The sequence below is a fragment of the Siphateles boraxobius genome, unplaced genomic scaffold (genome assembly GCF_051911475.1).
Source record: "Siphateles boraxobius isolate OS27281-9 unplaced genomic scaffold, OSU_SipBor_1 6, whole genome shotgun sequence".
Lineage (NCBI taxonomy): Eukaryota > Metazoa > Chordata > Actinopteri > Cypriniformes > Leuciscidae > Siphateles > Siphateles boraxobius.
The window spans coordinates 28,549,048-28,576,105 of NW_027509186.1; the positions used below are offsets into that span (position 1 = coordinate 28,549,048).

At 38.1% G+C, this 27,058-nt stretch overlaps 4 protein-coding genes across 13 annotated transcripts in view; 1 reads left to right on the plus strand and 3 right to left on the minus strand.

Moving 5' to 3' along the window:
• Positions 1-4,131, plus strand: part of auts2b (activator of transcription and developmental regulator AUTS2 b) — a 31,273-nt gene extending 27,142 nt beyond the window's left edge. For all 8 annotated transcript variants that reach the window (XM_077208625.1, XM_077208623.1, XM_077208624.1 and 5 more), the window contains 9 exons: positions 57-152; positions 574-645; positions 803-832; positions 933-1,004; positions 1,108-1,237; positions 1,749-1,829; positions 1,921-2,004; positions 2,108-2,318; positions 2,924-4,131. In XM_077208625.1, the coding sequence (XP_077064740.1) occupies positions 57-152; positions 574-645; positions 803-832; positions 933-1,004; positions 1,108-1,237; positions 1,749-1,829; positions 1,921-2,004; positions 2,108-2,318; positions 2,924-3,992 (1,845 nt within the window). In that variant the 3' untranslated portion in view covers positions 3,993-4,131. The remainder of the gene's footprint in view (positions 1-56; positions 153-573; positions 646-802; positions 833-932; positions 1,005-1,107; positions 1,238-1,748; positions 1,830-1,920; positions 2,005-2,107; positions 2,319-2,923) is intronic.
• On the minus strand, positions 4,120-9,695 carry LOC143716268 (histone H4 transcription factor). Of its 2 annotated transcripts, none has more exons than XM_077208630.1 (10): positions 9,424-9,695; positions 9,010-9,166; positions 8,605-8,831; positions 8,414-8,525; positions 8,176-8,328; positions 7,956-8,030; positions 7,303-7,423; positions 7,070-7,208; positions 5,993-6,120; positions 4,120-5,127 (listed from the first exon to the last, which is right to left on the minus strand). In XM_077208630.1, the coding sequence occupies exons 1-10, from the start codon at positions 9,523-9,525 to the stop codon at positions 4,719-4,721; spliced, it is 1,623 nt and encodes a 540-aa protein (XP_077064745.1). In that variant the 5' UTR covers positions 9,526-9,695; the 3' UTR covers positions 4,120-4,718. The 2 variants fall into 2 exon arrangements, with proteins under 2 accessions (XP_077064745.1, XP_077064746.1); XM_077208631.1 differs by having other exon boundaries at positions 5,993-6,117; positions 9,424-9,687.
• Positions 9,696-10,694: 999 nt separating this feature from the next.
• Positions 10,695-18,975, minus strand: map6b (microtubule-associated protein 6b). Of its 2 annotated transcripts, XM_077208633.1 has the most exons (4): positions 17,862-18,970; positions 15,846-16,062; positions 13,349-13,388; positions 10,695-12,156 (listed from the first exon to the last, which is right to left on the minus strand). In XM_077208633.1, the coding sequence occupies exons 1-3, from the start codon at positions 18,566-18,568 to the stop codon at positions 13,353-13,355; spliced, it is 960 nt and encodes a 319-aa protein (XP_077064748.1). In that variant the 5' UTR covers positions 18,569-18,970; the 3' UTR covers positions 10,695-12,156; positions 13,349-13,352. The 2 variants fall into 2 exon arrangements, with proteins under 2 accessions (XP_077064748.1, XP_077064747.1); XM_077208632.1 differs by lacking the exon at positions 13,349-13,388 and having other exon boundaries at positions 17,862-18,975.
• A 1,851-nt stretch (positions 18,976-20,826) lies between these two features.
• On the minus strand, positions 20,827-25,668 carry thap12b (THAP domain containing 12b). Its single transcript, XM_077208635.1, has 5 exons — positions 25,321-25,668; positions 24,086-24,206; positions 23,878-23,985; positions 23,559-23,595; positions 20,827-23,098 (listed from the first exon to the last, which is right to left on the minus strand). The coding sequence occupies exons 1-5, from the start codon at positions 25,407-25,409 to the stop codon at positions 21,207-21,209; spliced, it is 2,247 nt and encodes a 748-aa protein (XP_077064750.1). The 5' UTR covers positions 25,410-25,668; the 3' UTR covers positions 20,827-21,206.
• Between the last annotated feature and the right edge of the window lie 1,390 nt (positions 25,669-27,058).

Sequence of the window (27,058 nt, forward strand, 5' to 3'; positions counted from 1 at the left end):
CACGAACAGACTTTTGATTCCTGACATTAATTACATTTTTCTGTCGTTTCCTACAGTTGCTCCCGTCGTATCCGTCAGTAATGACTGGAATACCTCCTATGGTTCCACCTGCTGGACCATTCAGCTCTCTCCAGGGAGCTTTTCAGCCCAAGGTTTGCCTCCCACTCTGTCTCTTAGCTGTCTGTTTCGTTTGAAACACAGCATTCTTAAAAGGCCTTTGACACTGAAAGAAGCCTGTGAATAACTTGATATTTCTTAAGTTGAGATGACCTCCCACAAAGGAAGAAAGAAAAAAAAAACGAGAAGAAAAGTCTCATGGTTTTTTATGGCTTTCAGATGAGATTCTGCAAACTGTTTATTTTCAGCCCCACATCTGCAAAGCCTGTTTTCAAAGGCCAGAAATAAAAATATATGTTAAAAACAATTGGATTCCAGTCTAGCCACACTTACTTAAATTACTTGCATAAGAGATCAAGTGTGCTGAGGAAGAACAGAGAATCCTATAGATTCACCATCATGTTTATAATTTAATTAAAAATGTACACAGTATTCACAAAGTTTGTGTATCTGCAGGCTTCCAACCCACTAGATGTGGTCTCAAGACCAGGATCAGTGCCACACCAACTTTTACAGAGGGACTCCAGAGTAAGTTTCAATTTATCATCCTTTGCATGGCTTCTCTAATGGACCAAACATCTGAGCCAGATATGTTCAGGTGTCTCATTAAATATTTACTGCTGTTCTGTCTATCAGTGAAGAAATATAAGAAGAATAATGTATTGTATTATTATATATTTTCCAGCTTCTAGACCCCATGTGTCCTAAACCAAAGGTAAGGTTTGCATGTGATTGTTGAGCTCTTTGTATTAACTTTATAAACCAGAAACAAAATGATTTACCCACTATTCACATTGTTTTTTTATTTACTTCAGAAATCTGGGAAGTGGTGTGCAATGCATGTCCACATTGCATGGCAGGTTTACCATCATCAACAAAAAATTAAGGTAAATTCAAATCAAATAATTGTTCATTTTCAAGATATACAATATATCTAGTTTTAAACTCGTATTTAATCTATAACCATTTTTCCATTCCTGTGTGTTACAGAAGCAGATTGAGCCACATAAATTAGACTTTGGGTTTAAGCCTGATTTTTTTAATCGATCGTCTGGCTCGAGCTTCATGGGATTGCAGCCACGTGATTTACCCCGCCCCTCCACCATCCTCTCTAATGCAGGTAGGAATATATCCACACAGGTGACTGTAATTTTGCCAAGTAGGATGTTCTTGGATCACCATCTCGTTGATCCTGGAACAACATCCCTATCAACCAATTAGATTATAGGCACTAGGTACAATATTATAGTCCAGTTACTTCCCACTGATCTTAGGGGTTAAGGTTAGGGCAGGGGTGTCCAATCCTGCTCCTGGAAAGCCATTGTCCTCCAGAGTTCAGATCTAAGCCTATTAAACACACCTGAACCAGCTAATCAAAGTCTTCATGATTACTAGAAGCATTACTTCCAGGTATTTTGGAAGTAAAAAGATAATCCAGAAACATGTCTTAGCAAAACCACTGGAATCTTATTAGATCAAATGGACAAAGCTACACCATCAATGAATCCCCATGATCTCAGTGAGCAGTGTCCTGTAATAATAGAAAACATTAATGTTATAAGAGTTATAAGACAATGTCTGACAGAAACAGGACTGTGCTCATCCAGTATCATCGACATCTGTCTTGTTAGGTCCCAAACAACCTTCCGTTTCACCCTATGGATCCTTACCGCACACCCCAAACAATCTCCACAGTCAAGTCCCCCATCATGGTAAGATTAAATTTACTTCCTAGAGAATTTAATTCATAATATATCAACATTACTGCTCAAAATCTAAACCCACGTATCTCTTGTTGTGTAGAGTCTCTTAATAAGCCACTCACCTTTGGAGGCCTAAGTACATTGAGTTCATCTGCCTTTGGAGGGCTTGGAAACCCATCAATAAGTAAGGACATTTATTTATCCTTACAATAAAGGATCTGCAACTGCTGCAGGTGGAAAAATCATTCTTTCCCTGATTGACAATTAATACTCTCTGACATTCATAGCACCAAATGCAACGCATGGTACTAAAGACGGTAAAACGGTCCCAACTTCAAGTGGACCACTGGAGCCCTGGAACAGGCTGCACCAGACACCTTCATCCTTCCCTACACCCCCTCTATGTCAAAGGCCATCTGAACCCGAAAGAGCTCCCTCCGTACCAGACAGAACAGCGATTAAAAAAGACTCCATAATCAACAAAGATGATCAGGAAAGGTATGTACCAGCTATTTTGCCAGTATGCCAAGAGCAAGAAGATACCTGCAGAACACTACCTGCTAACATTCCAATTAACCTCAATGATAGATGCTCAGTTATCGCAAACATCCTCAAAACTTGATAAACAGGTTGCGGAAATATTTGCTTCATGGACACTTGGATCTGGAAAAGTTTCAGAAATTGGGTACTTGTGAGGAGTTCTGCACTAGCCAAGCAGTCACTGGGAATGCTAATGAATTTTTTTATCTCCTTAATGTTTTTCAACCCCCAGACAGCAACATCGTGTCGGCCCAGATCCGGGCCACATCTGGTACCAGATGTGGGCCGACACTATGGTGTCTGGGCCATTTAACGGGGAATCAGGCACTAACTGCCTAAACCAGGTGTGTCCAATCCTGCACCTAAAGGGCCACTGTCTACTTTCAAGACCAGTGAAACAGACTTGAACCATCTTATCAAGGTCTTTATGATTACAAGAAATTTCCAGACAAGCATGTTGGAACTAAACTCTGCAGGACATTGGCCCTCCAGGAGCAGGATTGGAAACCCCTGGTTCAAGAGTTCTTGCTCAAAACTCAAATCTTTTATTTCAATCATTGCAGGGAGCCAAAAGAGAAATCAAATGGAAGGCATTTGTCCCCCATCAGAAACAGCGCACTTGACGACAAACCATCAACAGAGTCCTTCATAGGTTCCTCTCCAGATGATTCCAAGGAAGAGGAGCGAGTGAGAGAGAAAACACAAGCCCAGGAGCTCCCGCAACAGACCCGAGAAACTGAGGAGCAGAAGCACAAAGAGATCCAAAGTGACAAAAGAGAAGAGGATGTCAAGAGTGAGCAGCATCCCGCTGAGGACAAGCAAGCAGTAAAGGAGAGTTCATCACCCAAACAACAGAGAGAGGATCTTAAGCGGTCAAATAGTGATAGCCAACCCTGGGAGCCAGCTGAGAAGAAAATTAGAGTTGAGTATGAACCCCCCTATTCCAAGAACAGTAAGGTGAGGGTCAAGGAGGAGAAGAGAGACGACCAGGACCACGGGGCTACAACTCCCCAGAAGGTCTTGGAAAAACCATGGCAGGGTCCCAGAGCCCTTGCTTTAAACCTTTCACCTCTTTCTACTCATCATTTGCCAATAGGAATCCCAGCTGGCCACCCTGGTCTCGACAGGGCTAGGCTGATTCAACCTTTTCTTGGAATGAGTCCATTACCTGGAACCGAAAGGCTTCCTTACTCGCCTCAACATTGGGAGTCTATGCGTAATGTTTATCGGGGGTTAGACCTTCCTCGTAGAGACTCGTTGGGCAAGGACCTCTTAATGAGAAATGACCACCTGCAGCGCAACATGATGGGGCACCCTGCTTACCCACGAGATCCGTTTCTGCAGTCCATGGCCCTGGAGCAAAGGAGTCAGCTGGAGGAGCGTCATCGCCTGATGCACCACGCCGCACTGGACCCTCACTTGCAGCATCAAGGACTCCTCACGGCAGCTTACCCCAGCGCAGGGATCCCACATTACAACTCGCTCAGTAGGACTCTACCTGCTGCCTATGTACACACCCAACCACACCCACTTTTCCCAATGCTGCTGGCAAGATCAGGGTCTCCTAGACGGATGACCCCTCTTATGGATAGACCTGTTTTGCATCCACACAGAGACACTGATACTCGGTAAGCTGGACTGCATCAGGAACTGACAGACTCATGTATATCAAGCACTTGATGTGAAACAAAGTGTAGTCATGAAATGTACAGAGGTGGAAAATTATGAAATGAATTTGTCAAAGAAAATATTAAAATGATTTTTCTGAGAAGTGGTTTTACTTGTTCTTTAGGAACATTGACAATATATTTGAAACTAAAAGGCTTTTAAAAAATACACAACTATTTACAACTATAGCCAGGCCAGAATGGAAAATACACAACTATTTACAACTATAGCCAGGCCACAATGGAACAATAATACAGCACAATATGCAAAATATTCAACAAGTATCAAGACAAATAAATGAGATGTTAGGGATTTATGCTCAAAAACTCACTCTATTGTTCCTGTAAATTTATTTTAAAAAAAATTAAAATGAAACATCTTTTAAAACAGAGATAAAAAAGAGGGTACATTATGTAAAAAAAAAATTGTAAAAAAGAAAAACTTCGCGCTGCATGGAGTTTCCAGACCAGAATTTTCTTTTTTTACAAATAGAATTAGACACCTGAGATAATTTAAAAAACCTTAAATAAAACAAAAGATTTAGAAAAATTTAAACAAAAGATAATGCTAAACATCATCCTTTGACCTGTGCATATTAGTTTATAAAAACATTTATCTAAAGGAGGTCAAACAGATTGTGTATTCTTACACAGGTTACCTCTGATGAAACTGCATTTGATAAGTATGAGACTACACCACATCCATTCCTAGACCTCTAGCCACTGCAGCCAGAGCTCTAACAGCCCCTGACGGCTCACCAGGCTGGGACACTTCTTCTGGCTCCCCAATCACCTCAGTCACAGTGTTCAACACACAATACACAGATGTTTCATCGCCTTTCAATGCACTGCTGTCAGCCCCCTCCAAGAGCTCTGAGGTGGAAGAAGACGAGGAAGGAGAAGAGGGCGACGAAGAGTTTTGGGGAGTGCTGTTGCCGCTGTCAGGATGCATTATGGGCTCCTTGGAGTGGCCGGTTGAACCGGAGACCTTGCGAGGGGTGCGCTTTTCAGCCATGTTCTTTATCAACTCTTCCGTAACCTCTACAGTCTCATAGCGCACCATATTTAGCCGCAGATACCCATCCTCATCCTTCTTGTACCTGTTCAAGAGGCAATTGTAAGTAGTGATGGTGAAATGAAGCTTTGCGAAGCACCGAGGCTTTCCCATCAACTGTATCGTAAAATGGCTCAATTCTCAAAAGCTTTTCAACACTGTGCACACTACATTATCTTGTGGTCAAAAGGTGGAAAAGCTGCCGTTTCATCCCAGACTACCCAGCCATTTTTCAATTGTTTCATATAATAAATCAGTTTGTGTGCTACAAAAATCATATAAGGAAATAAAAGTATTAAGTCTATATAAATAATATTCTTTCACATGTCATTGTACTAACACAATGTATGAATAAACTAGTCAGAATAAAACTTGTGAAAAATTAAAAAAGGGTCAAATTAACATACTGTAGTAGTTGTCCTGTAGCAGATTTTATGAAGCTGCTTTGATCAACACATACAGCCTTATTCATAAGCGTTTGCCTTAGTCCTAAACCTTTGAGTTCATACTAGGTAAGGCTCATGTATGCCTACATGAGCCAAATAAATGATTTGATTGCGGAATGGTCAGTTGAAGTGCTTGTGAACTGGGGATTTAAATATTCATTCTGATGTAAATATTTATTCTTATCAAAGAAGCAAATGACTTGTGAAACATGTGCAAGGGGTTTGCGCTATTTTTGAAATAAAACACAAAGCAGTCATGTGGTTGTGTGTAAAAACGAAGCTTCGGACGTCACAAATAACGTGGTTATGGCAAAACAAATCAAGCTCCGGTACAGTGCTTTAATGTGAGATGGTTTTTTTAGTTTTTTTTATACAAGCTTCGAAGCCTTAGTACCAAACGTCACATCACTAATTGTAAGCTTAGGACTTATTACACAAAGATATTACGCAGTGCTCTTAACATACCTAAAACGCGAGTGTCCAGATGGCCATTTGAGTTGATGCTTCTTTCGAAGGTGGAGGGTGAGAGTGTAACACCAAGAGAAGGTCTTGTCGCAAAGGTGACACTTGTACCTTGGAACCATGTTGTCCTGCTGAAGACAGTTATCACACATGTTACTTTGTCATCACTAAATAAACTTTGATTTTTAAGTTACACTTTGATTAATAGAATGTTCTGGGGAAAATATAAGTTGATCTCTATCGACAACATTGCATATGTAAATGGTGATTTACACTAATTTAACATAAAAAAAAGTTTAAAAAAATATATAATAATAATAAAATGTCAGTTAGAGATGCAGGACAAAAAAGCAGAAATACAAACCTTATGTTAAAGGGTAAGTTCAGCGTTTTACAAGTAAAGCCCTGTTTTAAGATCATTTCTGATTAAATCGAACGGTTAAGATTAAAATTTGGAAACATGCTGCTGTCCCGAGAATTTTAGGTTTTTGTGTTTGCACCGCCCCCATCTATACAATGGTTTCATAGGTGCCTTGGAACAATCATTCATATAAACGCATTAAACTTTAGTTTACAAAGACGTGAAACTCACCGAGTGGTCTGGGTTGTTCACTGATATGCTCACGCAAAAATTGCTGCAAAAGAAGCTTTCCAACAGGTTTTATCGTAGTTTTTGGAATGTCCGATTGTGAGGCGTTGGAAAAATAGGTCCAGTTTTACAACGAATGGTAAAACACCTGTTGGAAAGCATCTTTTGCAGCAATTTTTGTGTGAGCATATCATTGAACACCCCAGACCACTCGGTCAGTTTCACGTCTCTGTAAACTAAAGTTTAATGCGTTTATATGAATGATTGTTCCAGTGCACCTATGAAACCATTGTATAGATGGGGGGGTGCAAACACAAAAACCTAAAATTCTCGGGACAGCAGCAAATTTTAATCTTAACCGTTCGATTTAATCAGAAATGATCTTAAAACAGGGCTTTACTTGTAAAACGCCGAACTTACCCTTTAAAGCACTTAAATGAATCAGTAAAAATGTTTATTATTTGAGGTTGTAGCACCCTCTGCTGGCTGACCTCATGCACTCTTTTATAGTGTTGGTTCATGGTGTGGGCCATGCGGGAAGAGTATCCACAGCCCTCTACTGTGCAGTGGTACGCTGCCCCCTCATTGTGTGTTTCCATGTGTCTCCGCAGATCATGCTGGTTCTTGAAGCTAAAAGTAAGGAGACAAACCATTAAATATTAGTAATATATTCTTCAGTCCTACTTCAGTGTATGTGGACAGTGTGCAAACTCCTGGCAGCCACCTGCTCTCACAGAAGTCACATGGGAAGGGCCTCTCATCGCAGTGACGAAACTTGATATGGATCTTCAAGGTGGAGAGGGATGTGCATGTCATGTCACAGAGCGGACATTTTATATGATTCACTGAAGAAGAAAAAAACAGTTGATCTGAAATTTTCTTATATAGGTTTAAAAAAAATAAATAATGAATTTGACACTGACACTCTTGGATATTACTGTGAAGTTGCTTTAAAACTATGTGTATTGTATAAAGTGGCATATAAATAAATGTGACGACATGTAAATCATCTACAAAGAGCAATATTCTATAGTGTTTCCAGAAGGTGCCATTCTTTTGTAAAAAATCTTTTATTTTTAGGGATGAACGATATTCTGGCCAATAATCGTCAGCTGAAAATGATTTTCATACTATGGATGATATTAAAATTCTATTCTATTTTGTCTAAATAAATAAAAATAGAACATTAAAACAAAAAACATAATGGACACTTGGGCAGTATGAAAATGGGATATTCTTCCTGAGATTTAACAGTGTAATTTATTAAATGATTAGTGTTTTTAAAGATTAAGAGACTGTTATTTTAATCCATTTTAATCTCTAATATAAGCAGTAATTGATGACGATATATTGTGCAAACTCTATATATTGACTCACCATGCTGACGAACATGGTCTCTCAGCAGCCTCTCGTTGGCAAATGCTTTGTCACAATGTCCACATGTGAGAGAATCTGCAATAAAATGTATTTATGGAAAAACTTCAGCCAGCAGACCAGTATTATAGGAAAGGAACTAAAGACTTTTAATGGCCAATCTTAAATATCTGAGTTTTTACATTGTCAGCGATTGAAGAGGAATGATGTGAAATAAACAGACCTTCAGGTTCTGCTTGCCTCTGAATATGGTCAAAGAACTTGGTATTACTGGAAAACATACAGCCGCAGGTGGGACAAGCGACCAGCCGCTCCTGCGTATGACTGCGCAGATGTTCCCGCAGACGGTATTTAATTTTAAAGAACGCATCACAGCCTACAAAAAGAGCAAAAATGTTTCACACAGACAAATGGATTATAAAGACTGGTGAAAATGTTCCTGGTTTGCAGAAAGCACCTACCTGACCAGCTGCAAAAGAGGGCCTGTTGCCGATCAGGAAGTGGCTGAAGCTCTGTGCAGTGTGCATGCATGTCAACATGACGATAGAACCATTCCGGATTATTAAATGAACTCTGGCGGCACAAAAATAATGACATAAGCTCATTATATATGTCAATATTTAAGAAAAGCAGAAGTGACACTAATACTAACATCACAGTGCTGCCACTGACAGACAAATCCCTCAGAGACATCCGGGACTAGGCTGCTGCTGTGGAGATCTTGAGTGCAACTAGCCAGTTCGGGGTGGGATTCAAGAAGCTGAGTCCCGATGCATTTTAGCTTGCTGTGGAAGATGTGGAAATGGGCATGAGCGATGAGCTCACTCTGGCTTCCCATCGCCAGGAACTCACAGCCCCTCCATAGGCACGGATAATCCTCTATAAACAAGACAATATCAAATCTTATTATGTGCTATAAAATCCCAGACTACCCAGCCATCTTTCAATTGTTTCATATAATAAATCAGTTTACAACAAATCAAATGTCGTCAAAGACACCTCATTGTAGATCTGCCTAATTTAATTGTCTATTTATGCATGTATAACAATTTCCTACCCAGTTCTTCCATGGCATCTCCTTCCCCAAGATGCTCCTTCAAATGTAGAGACATATGATCACTCAACTCCTCCATGCTTTGACTCTTGAAAGTGCATGATGCCCACTCACATGCCACCACGATTTTAGAGACATTTCTTCTTTTCGCCATTTTTACCTTGAAGATAGCATAAAACTACATTAATAAAAGACTTCTGTATGCTAAATACCTTAAATTTGGGAATGACAACAACATTAACGTGGCTTTAAAACTGTTAAGAGTTTTTTGAGCTAAGCTCATGACAAGTAAACAAACAAACCGTAATGTAAACAAGGTTGGGTGCTTGTGGTTTACTGCAACATACACAAGAATATAAATCTTATTACAACACCATGACACTGTCAAAGAGGTTATGAATGAATAAATTCGCTTACTCTGATGTTAATGAGTAACGGGTTGGTTTGAAGATCAGGTGCTAACGTTAGTTTAGTTGCATTAACGTTAACTGGTCGTTGCTCAGAAGCGCGAGCACACATCCAGGCATCGATGTAGAGGGAAATTTACGTAGTCTTAAAATATATTGAGCACATAGAATCTGTACTGTAAAAATGTTTCATTGTCAAGGAAATTAAATTACATAAAACTTCGTGTCCGACGAGCAGATGAGGGGACGGACAGGAACGCGGGTAAATTGTTTGTTTGAGAGGATGGAGGAGGTCATGAGGTGTGTTTCCGTGTAACAGGCAAAATAAAAGTCCTGACGAATCTTTCTGTTGATCAGTGTTTGAGCTTTCGGTTAAAAAAAGTGCTTATAGTTTTACTGCTGGTGGAAGTGAAGTAATCATATATTTTAATGTCCATGGGATAGAAAAGGAGGAAACGTTTATTATACTATAAATACTATACTATATTATACTATACTATTCTTGATATTATTGGAAAAGTTTATAAACAAAATGAAATTACAAAAATGAAATGTTTCTTATTGGTATTAAGTTAATATGTATGTAATCAATATTAATGCATGTACGTAATGGAATTTTAATGGTTTTATTTATGCTACAAAATAGAAAAACAAGTGGGGAAAATGTGCAGTTCTTAAAATGTCAATTGATGACGTTTATAAATATTCCAAAAAATCTGGATTTTACGAGGATTAATTTTAATCTGCATTCAAATGTGGTCAAACGAAGCTGGATTAAAGATTTAAAAATGTCGTATTGTTCTTTAACTTTTAAGATGGGGTGTTGTTCATGAGAATGGTATACACAATGAGTTCAGTGCTGGTGGACCCATTTCATAATTTTTCCACATTTTACTACAAGTCACATTGCCCCATTGTCTTCATTTTCACTTTACCACACCCAAACAATAATCGTGCAGAGACCTGAATTTGCCAGCCCTATGCAGAGACTGAGACTTTAATTATTTATTGAATTTTGTGTGGACGACTGAGTCCAGCGCATCTGCAATGTTCCTTTTCTGACACTGAAGTCCAACAGTCAGCAGCACCATCCTCAACTGTGTGTTTCAAATGTCCAGCTGCTTCAAGTGTGAGCAACAGCATCACATGACTGAGTTTTTATCTCTTTAAAATCAGTTTTCCACTATAATATAAAATTGGCTCATATCTAGAAAAGGCTTTTCTATTAATAGATTGATCAACCTTGACAGTTTAAAAAAAACAAAACACATCACAAATGTATTTATTTAATGATTTTAATCAATTTCATTCAATGCAAGCTCACAACATACACATCACACTTAGAATTACCACTTGGACATCTGATGGCCCTATGTTGCTCAATATACAGGCACTACTGTTATGGAAAGCATAGCTTGAGGATAGCACCTAGAATGGTGTGCACAGCACGTGTAGGACAACCCAGGAGAAGCTCAGAACCAAGAGGCTGTAGATTTACACTGAGAGGGCTCTCACCCCTCCGGACCACGCTCACAGAACAGATCGGGTCAGAATGATGTTTAACATACAGATGACTCGGATGGGCATGCTTCTGTCTGTAAATCGCATGGACCTCAGCTGTATGGTTAGCAGCATTCTTCCCAATTCAATCATCAAAATTAAATGCAAGGAAAGCAGTTCGTTTTTTAAGGGTTACATCAGCAAATTCTCTGTATTACATTGCATGGAGCATATGAGATCACATCTGAATGTTCCTTTATTGAGAGCAGAGCAAGCTAAGCGTAAATATGTTTCCATAGCATAATGCTCTACACTGCAAGGTAACAATCACACTTTAAGAGAGACCATGCCTGGTGACTGGCACTGTTGTTGAAAGTACTGAAACTCATTTTGAACCTAAATCGTGTGTTAATTTGCTAAACATGGTGCATTTGTTGACTCGTGAAGCTCCTACCTGCTAATTTCAAGTGTAACACTGTCACACAATCTTTAAACATGCGGTTCGAGATTTTTAGACATTCTTGTGTCCGTAAGTGAGGCATATAATATTGCTATAATCTGAATGTGTTGTGAAAAATATTATGACTTAATGTTTGAGCAATGCTATTGGTGTATCTAATTAGAGTGGTCCATTTACTTCAAATGAAGTCCATATCACATTAAATGAGATCGCTTGAAAGAAACAACCAGTAAATATCTTTTAATGCATGAACCTTATCTTATATAATAAGGCTTATGGCCATTTGCTCAGAGGCAGCATGCAACAAGGATCCGGTAATCATCTTTGCCACAGAGAAAGCTATTGATGTACATGGAAAGGGAGCCAGATGCGGGGCAAAAGCAAAGATAGATTTATAATAGACAGGACAGTGGCCGCACAGTCAAGACAAATCAAGCAGACAAGCCTTGATCTACTACAATACGTAGGTAAAGACACCATCAGAGTCGGGCCATTAGAGTAAGGTCATGAACATGGGGATGAGAGTCCTCTATTCCATATTAAAGCCTCCTCAACCCCCCAAACACAAAAGTGCACTTAATCTTTTCCCTCTGCTAGTCTGTTGATCATTTCTTTGCTTTTCTTGGTGACCACTCCCTCTGGCTTTGGCTCCTGGTTGCTCACTGAAGTTTTCTTCTTGACAGCTTGACTCCCAGCGATTGGCTTCTCCTTTGCTTTTTTCACTGTTTTGCTATGGCTTGTTGTCTTTTTTGGCTTGGAAAGAGATAAATGATGCCTCTCCACCTACAGGAACGAAAAAAATAGACATTTTGGGGCATTATTCAAATCTGCAAAACAGCACATGTCTATTATATAACTGTTAATGTTTGTTTTAAATGTAAAAATATTATATCTACCATATACACTACCATTCAAAATGTTGGGGTCAGTAACAGTGCGATTTAAAAAAAATAAATTAATACTTTAATTCAGCAAGGACATATTCAATTGATCAAAAGTGACATTAAAAACATTTATAATTTTACAAAATATTTCTATATCATATAAATGCTGAACTTTCTATTCACAAAAGAATACTGTAATAAGAAACAGTTATTTTAAAGTATAATATTTTTATTATATTACTGTTTTAACTGTATTTTTTAAATTATATAATTGCAGTCGTGCTGAGAATAATATTTCAACTCCAAACTTTTTAATGGTAGTGTAGTTTTTACCTAAACGCTTGGACCCCCTGAGCACCATATGGTTAGGAAACAAATAAATAAACAGGAAAAGTGTGTAATTTACAGTAGAAACATAGTCATTGGCCCTCCGGTGCACACTGCACATTTAAAACATCAATAAAATAATTCTGAAAATGTGAATCACGTTTCAATTAGTATAGTGGCATCCAAGTTAGTTATCTCATGACAGAAATATGTGTTAGAATGTGATTTTCGGGCCCTATTAAATGTAGATGATGTGTTCAAAACAAGAGGTGAATTGTTCTGCATACTCAAAATAAGAGATGCAGTTCAAAACTTGTCACAAAAGGTTACTTACATATAACTATATAATATGTGATTAATACCAGTTTACCTGTACTTTCCAGTAATGGAGAATTTTTGCTATTTTGCAAGGTTGCACTTCATTCAAACGCCTTGCACAATAGCATGATCGCAGTGATCAGTGTGAGCTTACTTTCGATACTAATGGAGTGGAAACCTATTAGTATCTTTTGGCATATGTTTCTGAAGCCAGTAACCTTGCATAAATCATTTGCATTCAGTTACAATGGAAGCCAAATAGCCCCTCTTGATAGTGAAGATACTAGTTTCATGCAACAAAAAAAAAAAAAAGGCATAGTGTTGAGCAAATCCTCATTGTTAGGAGGATTTAATCAGAATCTGTCCCACAGAGGATCTCTGTGATGGTGCAGCTGTATGGTGAAATACTCTAGATCCATGCTGTCGAAAAGAATCACTCAACACACCTGACTACAGAACAGAGCTGCTGTCACTGTCAGAACAGTCCTATGAGAGTGAGAGAGGGAGGGGCTACATCAAAACATTACATGCACAAAAACACTACAAAATTGTCCTCTTTCAACATATTCTATTATTATTTATTCACCCTCAAGTCATTCCAAACCTGTATGACTTTCTTCTGTGGAGGACGTTCTATTTCACAAGTGAAATTACCATGGTTACTAAACAGATAAGATAAGATTCTGAGTTTGAATGTTTCTGTAATAAAGCTCCTGATGACTGATCTGTGAACGAATCGTCTGATATTTTTAATGAATCGTTTGATCCACTTGAATGATTCAGCACCATGCAGTTAACAGCTCATAGGATGAGAAGATTATCAAATGTCAGTCTGTTTTGTCACATGAAACTATCATATGACATCCAAAGTCTTAAGAGCCACTTTTATTGTGTTTTTGCTTTCTTTTAAAGCTGGAAAGTTTCAGTCCAATGAGGGCTAATTGAATGGCAAATAGGAACAGAACAATTTTTCAAAATGTCTACTAAGAAAATAAGTTGTGGAATCAGTGTTGTCATTGTTAACTAAAACTGAAACATATTTAAAAAAAATGAATGTAAAAAAAAAAATGAGAAATGTTGCCTTAGCAACTAACTACATTTAAAATAAGTGTATGTTGAAGTCCTAAGATTTGTGGAAGCTTGTTTCTGCCATAGAATAATAATAAAAAAAAACATTAAAAGATAATTGCGACTGGGTACTCACTAAAATATTTTCAAAATGTCAGAGACCACAAACATGAGGACAAAAAAATCCTAGATTTAACCGTTTTGCACCTAAAGTGTGTGACAGCACACCACACACAAACAGATTTTCAACCAGAGTCATCTTGTCATCATCAAAAAAAAAAAAAAAATTCTTACTATAGTATTTATTTTGTTATACAAATGTTCAATACGTCAGGAATTAAACCATGGTTAATATTCGGTCTCTCGCTCGCTGTCACACACACGTGTAGGCCTACTGGTACACTATCCTTATGTGGACGTCCCATATTAGGGGTAATGTTTTTTATACTGCGCTAATTACATTTTTTAGCCCCTTTCCCCAACCTACCAAACTTTCTGCATTTTTACAATTGATTAAATATGGGTCCTCATTATGTAAGTCAAACCAGTACACACACACACAAATCTATTCTGCTGCTATTTGCCAACCTGGTACATCCATTGCAGAAGCTGTTTCCTGTTTCTGACCAACTGTTCTCCTTGTCAAGTCAATTGTGGTTTGTTTTACATGACACGTTGTATAGACACTCGTGCTGTTGCCACAAATCGACAAGCTGATCCTATATCTCTGCTGTCCAAATCCAATCAACTTTGTGCTGTGCCTGTGCCATGACTGCATTTGTTATGCTTTCATGTTCTCTCAGCTTGCTTTCTGATTGGATATTGTTTCGTTTCACGTGATAATCTCCAGAGCGTGCGCATATTTGTCCTCAGGGTTCCCCCCCCCCCACACACATCAGGATTTCTGATCGTAAATATTCGCACGATCGGGGCGAATATTCGCATGTTCTTCCAAAGCAGATTCAGTCTCTCTTAACACATCTCACACCAAGGGAAAATCTGATCAAATAATCTGTAGAACCATCAAGATAATCGGGACATTAGGATTGTCGGAAGGGGAGAAATCGGGACAAAATCAGCCCGATTGTCTTGTGGTGTGTACTCAGCATAACTCACAATTCTGACTATTTTTCTCAGAATTCTGAGATCTAAACTCGCAATTGTGAGAGAAAAAAGAGAGAGATATGAAATCGCAATTGCGAGTTATAAAGTCAGAATTGCAAGATTTAAACTTGCAATTGTGAATTTATATCCCGCAATTTAGATTTTTTATGTTTATATCTTGCAATTCTGTGAATATCTTAAATTTTTCTTGCAAATGCGATTTTATATCTAGCAATTCTGACTTTTTTTGCAATTGCAAGTTTATATCTCGCAATTCTGACTTTATAATTCACAATTGCGTGATATAAACTCGCAATTTCAAGAAAAGTCAGAATTGCGAGATAAAAAGTCACAATTACCTTTTTTTTTCAGTGGCGGAAACAAGCTTCCATTGAGATTACTAAAACTAAATTTTAAATAAAAATTAATTAAAGTTATATAGAAATATAGAAAAACTACAAAACTAAAAATGGTAAAAGCACACAACAAATCAAAATATAAATAAATACTATAATAGTTTATAAATAATACTAAAGTTATACTGCATGGACTGTTATGAGGGTGAGTAAAATGATGGGTGAACTATCCCTTTAAGAATTGACAGCATTAGATTGACAAAAGTTGGAGCCCCATATTTAGAAAGTATTACAATTTCATCCCTCACAGTGTAATTACATTTTTGATGATTACGCTCATATCTGGAGTTGTTGATTTCATTGATAGGGTAATAAAACCGGGCAACATGGCAACGGGCAACAAAAAATATCATACCTTGCTGGACTCTTTGCTTGGTTCACTGTACAGGCTTCGTATCCGACGGCGCTCCATCAGCTTGTTGTCTGTGGCCTGAGGTTTGCCCTGCTCTCCTTTAAAGGTGGAGCTGTAACTGGTCTCCAGGTTGGTCTTTTCCTCCGCTAGGGGTTTGTACTGAGATTTCGCTTTGATGAGTTTAACTGGTTTGACATCTGTGTAAGCCTTGAACTCCGTCCTGGAGAAACAAACAAAGTCATTTTTTAAAATGAAAACTAGGCTTTTATAATTTTATTATATTTTCATATATGGGAATCTAGAGCTTATATTTTTCAATATACTGCAATACAGTATATGCATTTACCATGTATGACTATAAATTAATACATATATTTATAAATGAAGACAAAAATAGCATTACGTGTAATATTCACAATGTTTTATCCTTTATTGTATACATATATTGCACATACATGTTACCAAATAAATGTGAATGTATATTCACACATTTTCTAGTTGTGTGAATATAGTTTATTTCTAGTTCCCAGCATGCTTTGCTTCTGACTGTTAAAGGAGAGCGAATGTTAAAATTAACTGTTTTGCTCAATTTTAATATAGAAGGAGATCTGTTAGTGTTTAATGTTCTATCATTTTGGAATTTAAAAGGTTTTCTGGTATGTCTGAGTTTTTGGGGTTACCATTGTGCTGAAGAGTAGAGCCTGTGGTTCGGTTGCAATTGGCCAAATTCCATAGAGACTGTAAATATTATATATTAAAAGTAATGGCTAAGCACTCCTCTGCAAAATGATAGTCTCTTGACTAAATACTTTATTACATGCAGGTGTGCTTTTGTTAACTAGCTTGAAATGAAAATATGAAACATTTATAATTATTAAAAAATATAAGAAATCTATCAAATATACTGTTAAACCATTTAGTACATTGATAATTCATAGGGAAATATATTTTCTTTTCATAAGGGTTGTAAAGAAATCAGGGACATTGAGGTGCATTTGTTTTATGAAAGTATACAGAGTGAGTTCATGTGCACAAAATGATCTGATAACTCAAGAATGACTCAACATATTTCAGGCTGAAAAAAAAAGCCTCTGAGGCTTTACACTGGTGACTGGTGGTGATATATTTCAAAGACTGGATCTAAATCTCACCTTACATCTTGCTCTTACATAAGGTTCATTGATAAAATCTTCTGTTTCAGAGGCTACATGGTTACAGTTATCTGATTGGCTTGTTTTTATGTAAAAATAGAAAAGTAGCCAATATTCAGATCAGTGGATGATCATTGAGGGTTTTTTTAATGACCAGTTCTAATTTTGGTTCTCCCAAATCTCAATATTTGGTCACAGCTTTGTGTTTATGTACAATAACAAACTAGTGCAAAAATTAATCTATATAGGATTAAGTCTCTTGAATGTAACATTGGCGAGACTGTATTTACAGACCCAACAAGGGAGTTGATTTTGAGTACATTGTCAATGTCATAATTTAATGGAAATCAAGAAATATTTGAAGGAAGCACACAAGAAATAAATGCAAAGAACACCTGTTTTTTTGTTTAATATTTACTCAAAATTAACATAATTTTTTTTATTTAATCACAAGAGCATTGTTGACAGATGTAATCTGTGTGTGTGTGTGGGGGGGAGGGGGGGGGGGTCTTTTTGGTCTTTCAAAAAAAATCTTTTTGGTAACCAAAAATAGCCTTTCATTAACGTTGCACCTGAAGAAAACATACAGAACATTCTCTAAAGGTTATATAGGTTTAACTTTTACAATCATTAATCTTCCCAGAATTTTCTGTGAGCCAAAAATTGTAAACCGGGAATCGGCCAATAATCTCAAAACAGCTAAATATTGTACGATTCATATATTATTCTAATATCAGTCTATTAATAATAAAAAAAAACAATAAGAAAAGATATGAATACTGACATGAACTTTCTTGATCAGGATTATTTGACACTAATCAGAAAGTTATTAACTGCATAAAAATGAAACACAAAATGAAATATTTACCTATATGAGCTTCCAGATGTGACTTCCTGCTTGATCTGCCTGTTGAGAGCATCTGCAGCTGACCTCTTCCCCTCCACATTTTGCTCCAATTTGTTCCCCTCGTGCTCTTTTTTGTCTAACTTCTTTCTCCTTTCTTTACTCTCTTTTTCATGCTGCTTTTCCTCAATCTCACATTTTTCCACACCGGTTTCAACCTCAGAAGTGGCCTGCTCCTTTTTGGAGAACTTGCCCTCCTCGGCCTTACAGGGCGCCGCAGAAGTGGGTTTGGGAATCCATGGATGATCTCCTTTTTTCGGAATGGGCCACGCTTTATAATCTTTCTGGTACTGAGTGACGTTGTTGAAAGGGGTCTTTGATGGCTGATAGTCGTTTCTGGGTTTGCAGCTTCGTTCCGGACGCACACTCCAGGGTCTGAAATCCTCGCGCATCACAGAAGCGCCTGACCCATCTTGAGATGATGATGCTGCGGCATCAGGAGCGGCGTGAGTCGCTCTGGCCGACGCCTCTTGCTGAGCGCTATGGGCAGGTCGAGCTTCTGTGGTGACCGGCTTCTGTGATATTATTGGTTTGGGTTGAGGGTGCAGATGTTGCACCTCGGCCACGTCTGAATACTTCGTGAAAACCAAAGGCACTGCAATGTCACCTTTGTCCAACTCACTCCAGAAGCGGTTGATGCAGCAAGCCCTGGTTATACAGGGCCATGCCATGATCGATAACGACGAGGCGAAGGCTTGAATCTGAAGAGGGGAAAAAATCAGAAACGAGGAATACAACGAACACAATCAAAATTGTATCAGGAGAGCGATGCTTCTTCCTATTAATGCTCCTCGTGATGCTAGAAATCCTTCCAGACTATTGAAATCCTCAGTATCGTAGCGCACGCGCTTGCGCACTTGCGGCTAAGTAATTTCGACGCGATTGTTTTCTTTCAGTTACAAATGAAATGTTTCTTTAGAGTGAAGCGAAGACACCTTCCAGGCGACTTCATTGACAGCTGTAAGACAAAGACACAGTCCCGGTCGTGATGTGCGGAGTGAACTATCACCTGCAGCCATCAGCGTCTGGACAACATCGGGTGGAGACGCCGCTCATTTAACCATTTCAAGACTGACACACATCGCGCATCCTCCACCCACTGCTTCACCATTGCAAAGGCTAGTGCTACATGATTCTGGAACTTGTTGATCTGAACACCCGTATGTATATATTGCATTGGTTACTAGGGGTCTAAAAAGAGTTGGTGGTGTATTTTAGTAAAAACACACTATAAAACAGTCTATTATCGATGCATTTGTAAGATTGTATTATGTCATGAGTACAATAGGCTACACTTAAACATGTGGGACTGTATAAGTTATTGTAATCGAATAATTGTTATGATGAATTAATTATTATATAAATATAAAATTGTTATTGTATTGTTGGCAGCTTTCTATTGAGTACAATTGATCAATTAAGCAAATTTGGACTGTTAGTTTCTCAGCAGTTACAATAATTAGGCTACTATGAATAAAACATGCTTCCACTTTAACTTTTTAAAAGCTCCAGTTTTATTGGTCAATCCAAATACAATATGCTCTCTTAGTTTAGGGAAATTTAAAAGTAACTGGTGGTTGGTATACTTTAATTTGATTTATAATATGCAATTTGGAAGATATTCTGTGAAAATTCCAACAACTGAGTGCACGTGTTTTTGTAATTTGGGGTTAATATTGGACCCACCCAGCATTAATGAAGCTACATCCAGTTTCTTTTGTTTCATTTGTGCATGTGTTTAACATACCATCTAGTGGTACATGCAATGATAGCAGTATGTGTTGTGCATGTGTGTATTGTGTAGCCCATTGGGGTGGGGCACTCTCACCTGGTGAGCTCAATTGCAGCTTTTGCATCCAGCTAAACATTGATTGAACGGCCAAATTGGAAAGTAGAACACCCTACCTCCATTAAAATATTGTGTCTGATATTCCAGAAGTAGACTTAGTGACAAGTGATGAAAAACCTGAGAAACCTTAATTCAAGCCTTTCAAAGTGATATAGCATGCACACTCTGTTTGGCCTGCTGTTCGGTATCCTTAAATTTCTGCCCTTTTGCCTTTACCTTCTAATCCGCAGTTGGATGATAAGTCAGTATGACAATACAACAGTGTACTTTTTGCTGTTTTTAATTTTTTTAACTTACATGCGCATGGATACAAATCCACTTGAATCTCCCTGTGCGCTAGAAGTGCTTTCTATTTGAGATTTGTATTAAATTGGCAGCAGCTTCTTGGTGATTGAATAATTTTTTTTTGCAAGCCCTCATACATAAGTCTTTTTTATTCTAATTGTATCACCTATCTATAGACACCCAAGTAGTCCCAACTGGGATGATTTTATACAAATGCTGCTCTCTTGAAGACAAAGTTGAATCAACTATAAATACAAAGAGCAACAGATGTTATTCATGCAATATTATGCTTAAACATTACTTTACAATTAATGTCATGCATTTAGAATTTGCATTGCAAACAGGTTTTATAAGGTTTACTTAATATTTACTAAATGTTATGAAAGACAAACATGATTTAAGTAGGCATAATGTCAACATGCTATGCTGATGTATTTTCACAAAATTCTATTAATGACAGATGGCAGAAATGTAGTCACATATTTTCTTGTGATTAACGGCATTAGTTAACATGAACTAACAATGAAAAACACTTCTAATGCTTTCATTTTAATTTCAAAATTTACTTATACGTTATTAAAATCAAATGTACCTGTTCATTTTATTTAATTATTTAACACGAACTAGCAATAAACAAATGTATTTTCATTAAGTAACGTTAACAAAGATGAATAAATACTGTAACAAATATTTGCTGACGTTAACTAATGTGACCTTACTGTAAAGTGTTGCCAAGTAAATATATACAATAACTGCAATAATGTATGACTGTGGCAGTACAAAGAATTTACATAATTGTAGAAGACAGCATCGAAAGTGTTTTTATTTACCCTTTGGACCAGTTTATACAAACACAAACTTGTCTTTAATAGTTGATTTTCAATGTATGTGAGTTTTGTCTTTTATCAGTCCAGCTTCACATTAGTCAGTAAAGCAAACTAAACAAAGCAAGACCACATATTGACGTAGATACTCACATGGTGAATCTTTTTGACGGTCCTCACAAATGTAAAAATTGTTCTACATTTCTCCAGGGGGAAAAGACATGAAAATAAACAATTGGCATTGTGACGAAAAGCAAAGGGAACCTACAAAACGTTATGCAAACCAACATCACATTTCCAGCTCAAATATTTTTGCAGTTGATACTTGGGAGAGTCTATATGTTTTACCGGTTAATCACTCTCACTTTCTTCTGGGTAACTTTTTATATAACACTGAACCATTTCTTCCAGGTCTGTCTTTATATGGTAATTGATGTTTAGCCCAGCCAGATTCTTACACCTTTGGTTTACCGCAGTGTCTGTGAGGTAAGCCTGTAAGCGTCTTTGGGCAGTTTCACCGTGACTCCCATCAAGCTTCAGCACCGGCAACGCAGCTAATATTTTCAAAAATGCATTAACATTTGGGAAGAACTTCACATCGGAGTGCTGAAGGGTTTCGTGAATGGTGCACGGCAAGCTTACTTCCTTGCCTCTGTGTTTCCATTTTATCCTCCAACAATGCAGTTCAGCCGGCAATGTGTCTGGATGGGGCAGATCGCCCCTGTACATGTCCGCATGGGTCTCCTCGGAAGTATTGAACCTCATTTGGCCCATGACCGCGGGGACAAGAGACAAGCACTTTAGCGCCTTGAGATGATTCTCAGAGAAGATGTCCTTGACCTCCTGCGTGATGTACTCCATAACCGGCAGCGTAAGATACTCCTTAAAGAAAGACTCTGCCTGGATTTCCATGATCTTTAGCGCCTGTTGCTTCCGAAGAAACAACCTCGGGACTTTGACAGGGATCTCCATTGCAGTCGCCAAACTGACAGCCTCTTCAAACCAGAATTCGTGGTACACTTCCAGATTGTCCGATACCTCGTGCAACGAATGCAGTACTGCTGTTAGGCTGTTGGCAGCGAAAAACACATCAATGGTCTCTCCTTGTAAGTTCTTACCAAAAGCCCTCGTGAAAGACAGGGCGTTCTTCAAAATAACCAAAGTCACGATGAACTCAAAGTCCGCCAAGGCCTCTGAAATAGCGCAAGCATCATTGGTGATTTGGTCGTTCCACTTCAGATCCTCATTGTCATGTATGCTGTCCATGCACAGCAGAAGCGGCTCCATCAAATCGACAGCCATCTCGAACACATTATGAAGATCGGTCCAGGTTGAACGCGAGCCCTCTTTGAGAAGGTTTTCTTTTTCCTTGTCTCCCTGACACAGAATGGAGATCGCATTATCGAGTTCGGTCTGCAGCAACGGAGATGTTTTAAAAAACGCATTCGTCTTTTTCAGAACTGACATCACGACTTGCACTCCGGTCAGCGGCATGCCATTAGCAAGATGAACATTAAGTGCACAGGTGGAAGTGGGCGTGATCACCGCCATGGGATATTTCTCCTTGAGCTGGGCAGCGATGACCTTCATCTTGGTCCCAAGTATACCAGATCCCGCATGTGCTTGTCCTCTGCAGTGTTCCATACTCAGGCCCCATCCCTTCGTCAACTGAGTCTCCAATCTTTCAGCGATAGCAACCTCCTCTCCTTCAAATGAGAGGAACTCTATGAATTCCTCTCGAAGAGTGTTGGCTTGATCTACAAAGCGCAGGAATACAGGCAGGTGTTCTCCTTCTGGGAAGTCCACTAATTCCCCTGTGACGATCGAAAAGAAGCGACATTCTCGGACTTGTTGAAGGATCTCTTCACGGACGCATCTCTCGCAGACATCCAGCAGCTGCTTCTGCTGAACAGCCGGGCAATAGTCCTCATTAACAGCAGCTGCCTCGAACCTCCTTCGAAGAAACTCATCGCCTGCATTGATACGGTTCTCAATTAGTGCTTGAAAGGTACCTGTCATAAAGAGCCGTTCCTCCTCCTCAGAGCGAATCTCATCTTCTCTTGCATTGCAACTGAATGGAAAGTTTTGCCTTCCTATCAAAACCATGACTTCAAACGAAGATCTTAAGAACTCTCTCAGGTCTTTTTGTTCGGGCGTCAGTTGAGGGACGTCGTCAGTGGTCTCGCTGTCATCTTGACCATCACAGTCTTTTTTTGAGAGCAGTTGTTCAATTGAAGACTCCACTAAAGAGATAAAGTCACAAACATTAATCAGTTAAGTAAGGGTTAACGTACAGTCAAACAGCCAATATTACAAAATAAATTGGGTAATCAGAACCCCATCATTGATCCAAAACAAACATATGTAGAAATTTGTCTTGAATATTATCTTACAACCTACAAAGTAATTGGCCTAGCAAGAAGAAAAACACTGTAACAATATTTCACTACACACACTTGCACGTCAACTGAGATAAAGACGGCGGCAGTTGCGTTTATATGAACAAGAGCGAGCGAGTCAGCGGAGTGATATGAGAGACACTAAAGTAACGAAGGTTACAGTAACCCAAATGAGCAGAGTGATATCAGCATTGCCATTGATGACAGTAAATATTAAAAATATCTGTCCGCTGAATTTTGCAATTGACCAATCAGAATCAAATACTCCAGAGAGCCAAGTAATAATCAATTATGTCTTACTTACATCGTCTTTCTTTGATTTTCCGAACCTCTTCATCCGTCTGAGGAAAACAGGAATGAAAAGTGTAATTTTATATTAAATGTTAACAATTCAATTACTTAAGTACACTTGTATAAGAAACATAGAATAACGATTGAGCTGATTTGTTACATTTACTGACTTATCACTAATAATGTGAAATATGATACTTTGCTGTAAAAAATCAGCTATTATTATGTAGTTTAGATTCAAAAGAAGGAATGAAGAAGATTCAAAATTTAAGAATACACAATGGTAGAATATGAATATTTATGAGAAAACCTGAAAAAAATAAGTATTCTACCAGAACTTTGATGCGTTTGCGATGTCTGCTGTGAGGATTGCCGAGGTGGCTGGTTAAATCAAAAATCGTGGGAATAGCAGTGTCCCTTAGTACTGTCCTGTAAGGGCTCTGAAAAACACATTCAACAGAGAAAAAGAACATCTTAGGATTTTATCTATTTAGATAACATGATAAAACATTCAGATAACTCATTGCTATTTTGCATTACAGTTTTGCATATCATGGCCGGTTCAAAGTGCTTTGCACACAGTCGGTAGTGCTTGTTCAGCTGATCAGGCGTTTTCTCCTCCAGATCTGCACGCCGACAGTTCTCCACCCACAACCTACATCTGCACAAAGCATGTTAAGATTTATGAAATCTTGCTAAACATTTAGTTTGACATTTAAACGGAAATGTTTTGTTGATGTTTTTTCCCCTCTCCAATTCAAACACTGGATTTTGATGAATGTGTTTTTGCATTTGAAATTGTGACAGATTAAGTTTTCTTTAAGTTAGGAGAGGCAAATACCTGCAAGAAAACACTGCAGTATTACTTATATAATAATACAAGCATATTTAATATATTCTTAAGTAAATATTAGTTACACTACAGGATCTCATCTAGACCTATACCGTGAAGGTCACTGTGATTTTGCCAAGTAAGACGTGTTCCTGGATCAACATATTCTGTCCCAAAATTTAGTCCTTACCCTATCCCTACCCCTAAACCTAACCATAACTTTTCCCTAAAATCAGAGGGAAATGACACGAGGAACGTAATTTCACCAAGTACCACATGTCCCAGGATCAACATCTTTGTTGATCCTGGAACAACTTTCAGATCAACCAATCAGATTTGAGGGACAAGTTTACAGTTTATGTCAAGTTTAAGCTTAGAACCAGGGTAAGGTGATTCAACATCAGTGTTATTCACCTATTATTTCCCTCTGATTTTAGGGAACAGTTATGGGTAGGGATAGGGTAAGGACTAAATTTTGGGACAGGAATGTTGTTCCAGGATCAACAAAATGTGTTGATCCAGGAACATGTCTTACTTGGCAAAATCACTGTGACCATCTATATACATTCAATATGAAAAAAATTTAGGTAAAGAATAAGTTAAAGAACAGAAATTCAATTCAGAAGCACATGAATTGTCATCAATAGGTACTAAACTTCGGTTGACCAGTTATTCACCAAATATTTCAGCAAATTACATCACATCGACGCAGACAATGTAAATAAATAGCAGAAGCCTCGTTGGTCGCACTGATAAGTGTCATATTATGTCAATATGGACTAACTGCACTAATAAAACATCAGTAACTTGCAGGTGCAACTTTGGCTTAACGTTACCTTTCCCATGAATAATTACTTTCATATCAGTCGTCAGAATAAATTAACTGCATTTAAACACAACACGGCAGTGATAGTGTTATGAAGCTTTAAAAAAAAAGGCATACCTCTCCGGATCCCTTGGAAACCTAAAGAAAGCTAAATCGGACTGGGTGCTTTTCCTGGTACAGTTGGGAGCGGCACAAAAATTTGGCATTGTGCATTGAAAGTCTGATTAAAACTTCCTAAAGCCTTCTACGCACGATATTAGTTATGCTGCCATTAATATAATCATTGCAACATTACAGAAATGAAAAAGGCGCGCAAGTATAAAGCACCAGTATTGTTGGCGTGTCAGCCCACAATGCAATTCGTTTCAATCCCACAATGCATCCGCCATACTGAATGGAACGAACTATGGGAACGACGGAACGAATCGATTTTGATTCAGATCGTTTCAATGAATCTTTTGAAACGGTTCACAAAACCGGTCTGAATCGTTCTAAACAATTCTCGAGTAAACGGCTCTTACTCATTTGTTGATTCGAAACAGCAGGCCAACAATGCTTTGCGTGCATTTTCATATTTTTAAGCCACAATCTATTGCGCTCCGTGACGAGAGTCCGCCGGTATGGAGATTGTGTATTAAATAAACGCGTATGTTAGATTTGGGTCTGCTCTTTTACATTTTATTTGTATTTACTTTTTAACTGTTTACATGTTACCTACAAAATGTTATTTACAATAATTAACAACAATAATCATAATAAAAATACATTTTGTACCCAATCTGCCGTTTTTTTAACACAATGATCTTTTAGATACGATGTTTAACATGTTGTTCTATGTTTTATTCTTCTCAGTTTAGTCTTTCTAAAATGTTAGCAGTATATAACAAATAAATTGGTTCTATGATACTATCTGTTATTATCTAAGATAATACGTTTCATTATTTGGGTCAATTTAGTTCATGCTTGTTAGGGTTTCAAGCAAGCACAGCTAAATCGGTACACTTTACTGAATAATCTTCATCATCATACGGTACACTTTACTGAATAATCTTCATCATCATACGGTACACTTTATTGAATAATCTTCATAATGCAGATTTTACACCGCCTCGTATCCAAACAAATAAATACTTGGGTTTGAAATAATAGTTTTTCAGTCTCTATAGCTCACTTGTTGAGAGTCTGCAAGCAATTTTCCATTTTGAAAATCAGCCTTAGCTTTCACTAATGTAAATGCACAAATGTTCAACTCGCTTAGTTTTTCCGGAGTTTACCAGAGAGTCGAAATCATTCAGTTGAATGTGGCATTCATGACAGGATCCTCTCCCTTCGCGCTCAGTAAAGCCGTGGATCCTGTAGATGGCAGCCAAGACCGGGCATTTTTATTCCCTATAAGATTCCCAACGTTGTGGTGTTGCTCACTGCAGAGCCAAATGACGTCCAGCTCCACCTCTGTGGACCTAATGGGTGGATCCTAACCTAATTACGTTTGGGGATTGCCGTAAAGCTCCACCGAGAACAATGTTGATATAACTACAATGATTACATAGTATTTATTATTAATTCATATATTGAACTAGAGGTAGCTAGGCTACTAAAATTGACCAGTCTCTAAAACTACAATGCTGTTTCGTTAGTATGTCTCTTTTCTTAATACTCCAGTTTTGTTTCAAATGAGCTGTCAAATGGCTCTTTAAATATGGCTCATGAGATTTCGTAACTATCTACGTCATGGCGTAAAGAATCGCTGAAGCTGAACCGATTCGTTGAAACGAGTTGTTCAAAAGAACCGATTCCGAAGTCTCTTCACTAATTATCTTAACGACAAATATGATATTCAAACACCTATATGTCA

Bases quoted from the DNA above. Each gene is read 5' to 3' on its own strand.
- LOC143716268 (XM_077208630.1), bottom strand. From the start codon at position 9,525: ATGTGTGCTCGCGCTTCTGAGCAACGACCAGTTAACGTTAATGCAACT. The intron at 8,031-8,175 runs GTCTGTTTATTT...ATTTTATTGCAG, and splicing joins GAGGCAAGCAGAACCTGAAG to ATTCTCTCACATGTGGACAT. The intron at 7,424-7,955 runs GTGAGTCAATAT...TTTCTTCTTCAG, and splicing joins AGACCATGTTCGTCAGCATG to TGAATCATATAAAATGTCCG.
- map6b (XM_077208632.1), bottom strand. From the start codon at position 18,568: ATGGCATGGCCCTGTATAACCAGGGCTTGCTGCATCAACCGCTTCTGG. The intron at 16,063-17,861 runs GTAAATATTTCA...TTGTTTCTCCAG, and splicing joins ACATCTGGAAGCTCATATAG to GACGGAGTTCAAGGCTTACA. The intron at 12,157-15,845 runs GTATGATATTTT...TCGTTCCTGTAG, and splicing joins CAAGCAAAGAGTCCAGCAAG to GTGGAGAGGCATCATTTATC.
- thap12b (XM_077208635.1), bottom strand. From the start codon at position 25,409: ATGCCAAATTTTTGTGCCGCTCCCAACTGTACCAGGAAAAGCACCCAG. The intron at 23,986-24,085 runs GTAATGCAAAAT...TGTGTTTTTCAG, and splicing joins CGGCCATGATATGCAAAACT to AGCCCTTACAGGACAGTACT. The intron at 23,099-23,558 runs GTAAGTAAGACA...TTATCTCTTTAG, and splicing joins GAAAATCAAAGAAAGACGAT to TGGAGTCTTCAATTGAACAA.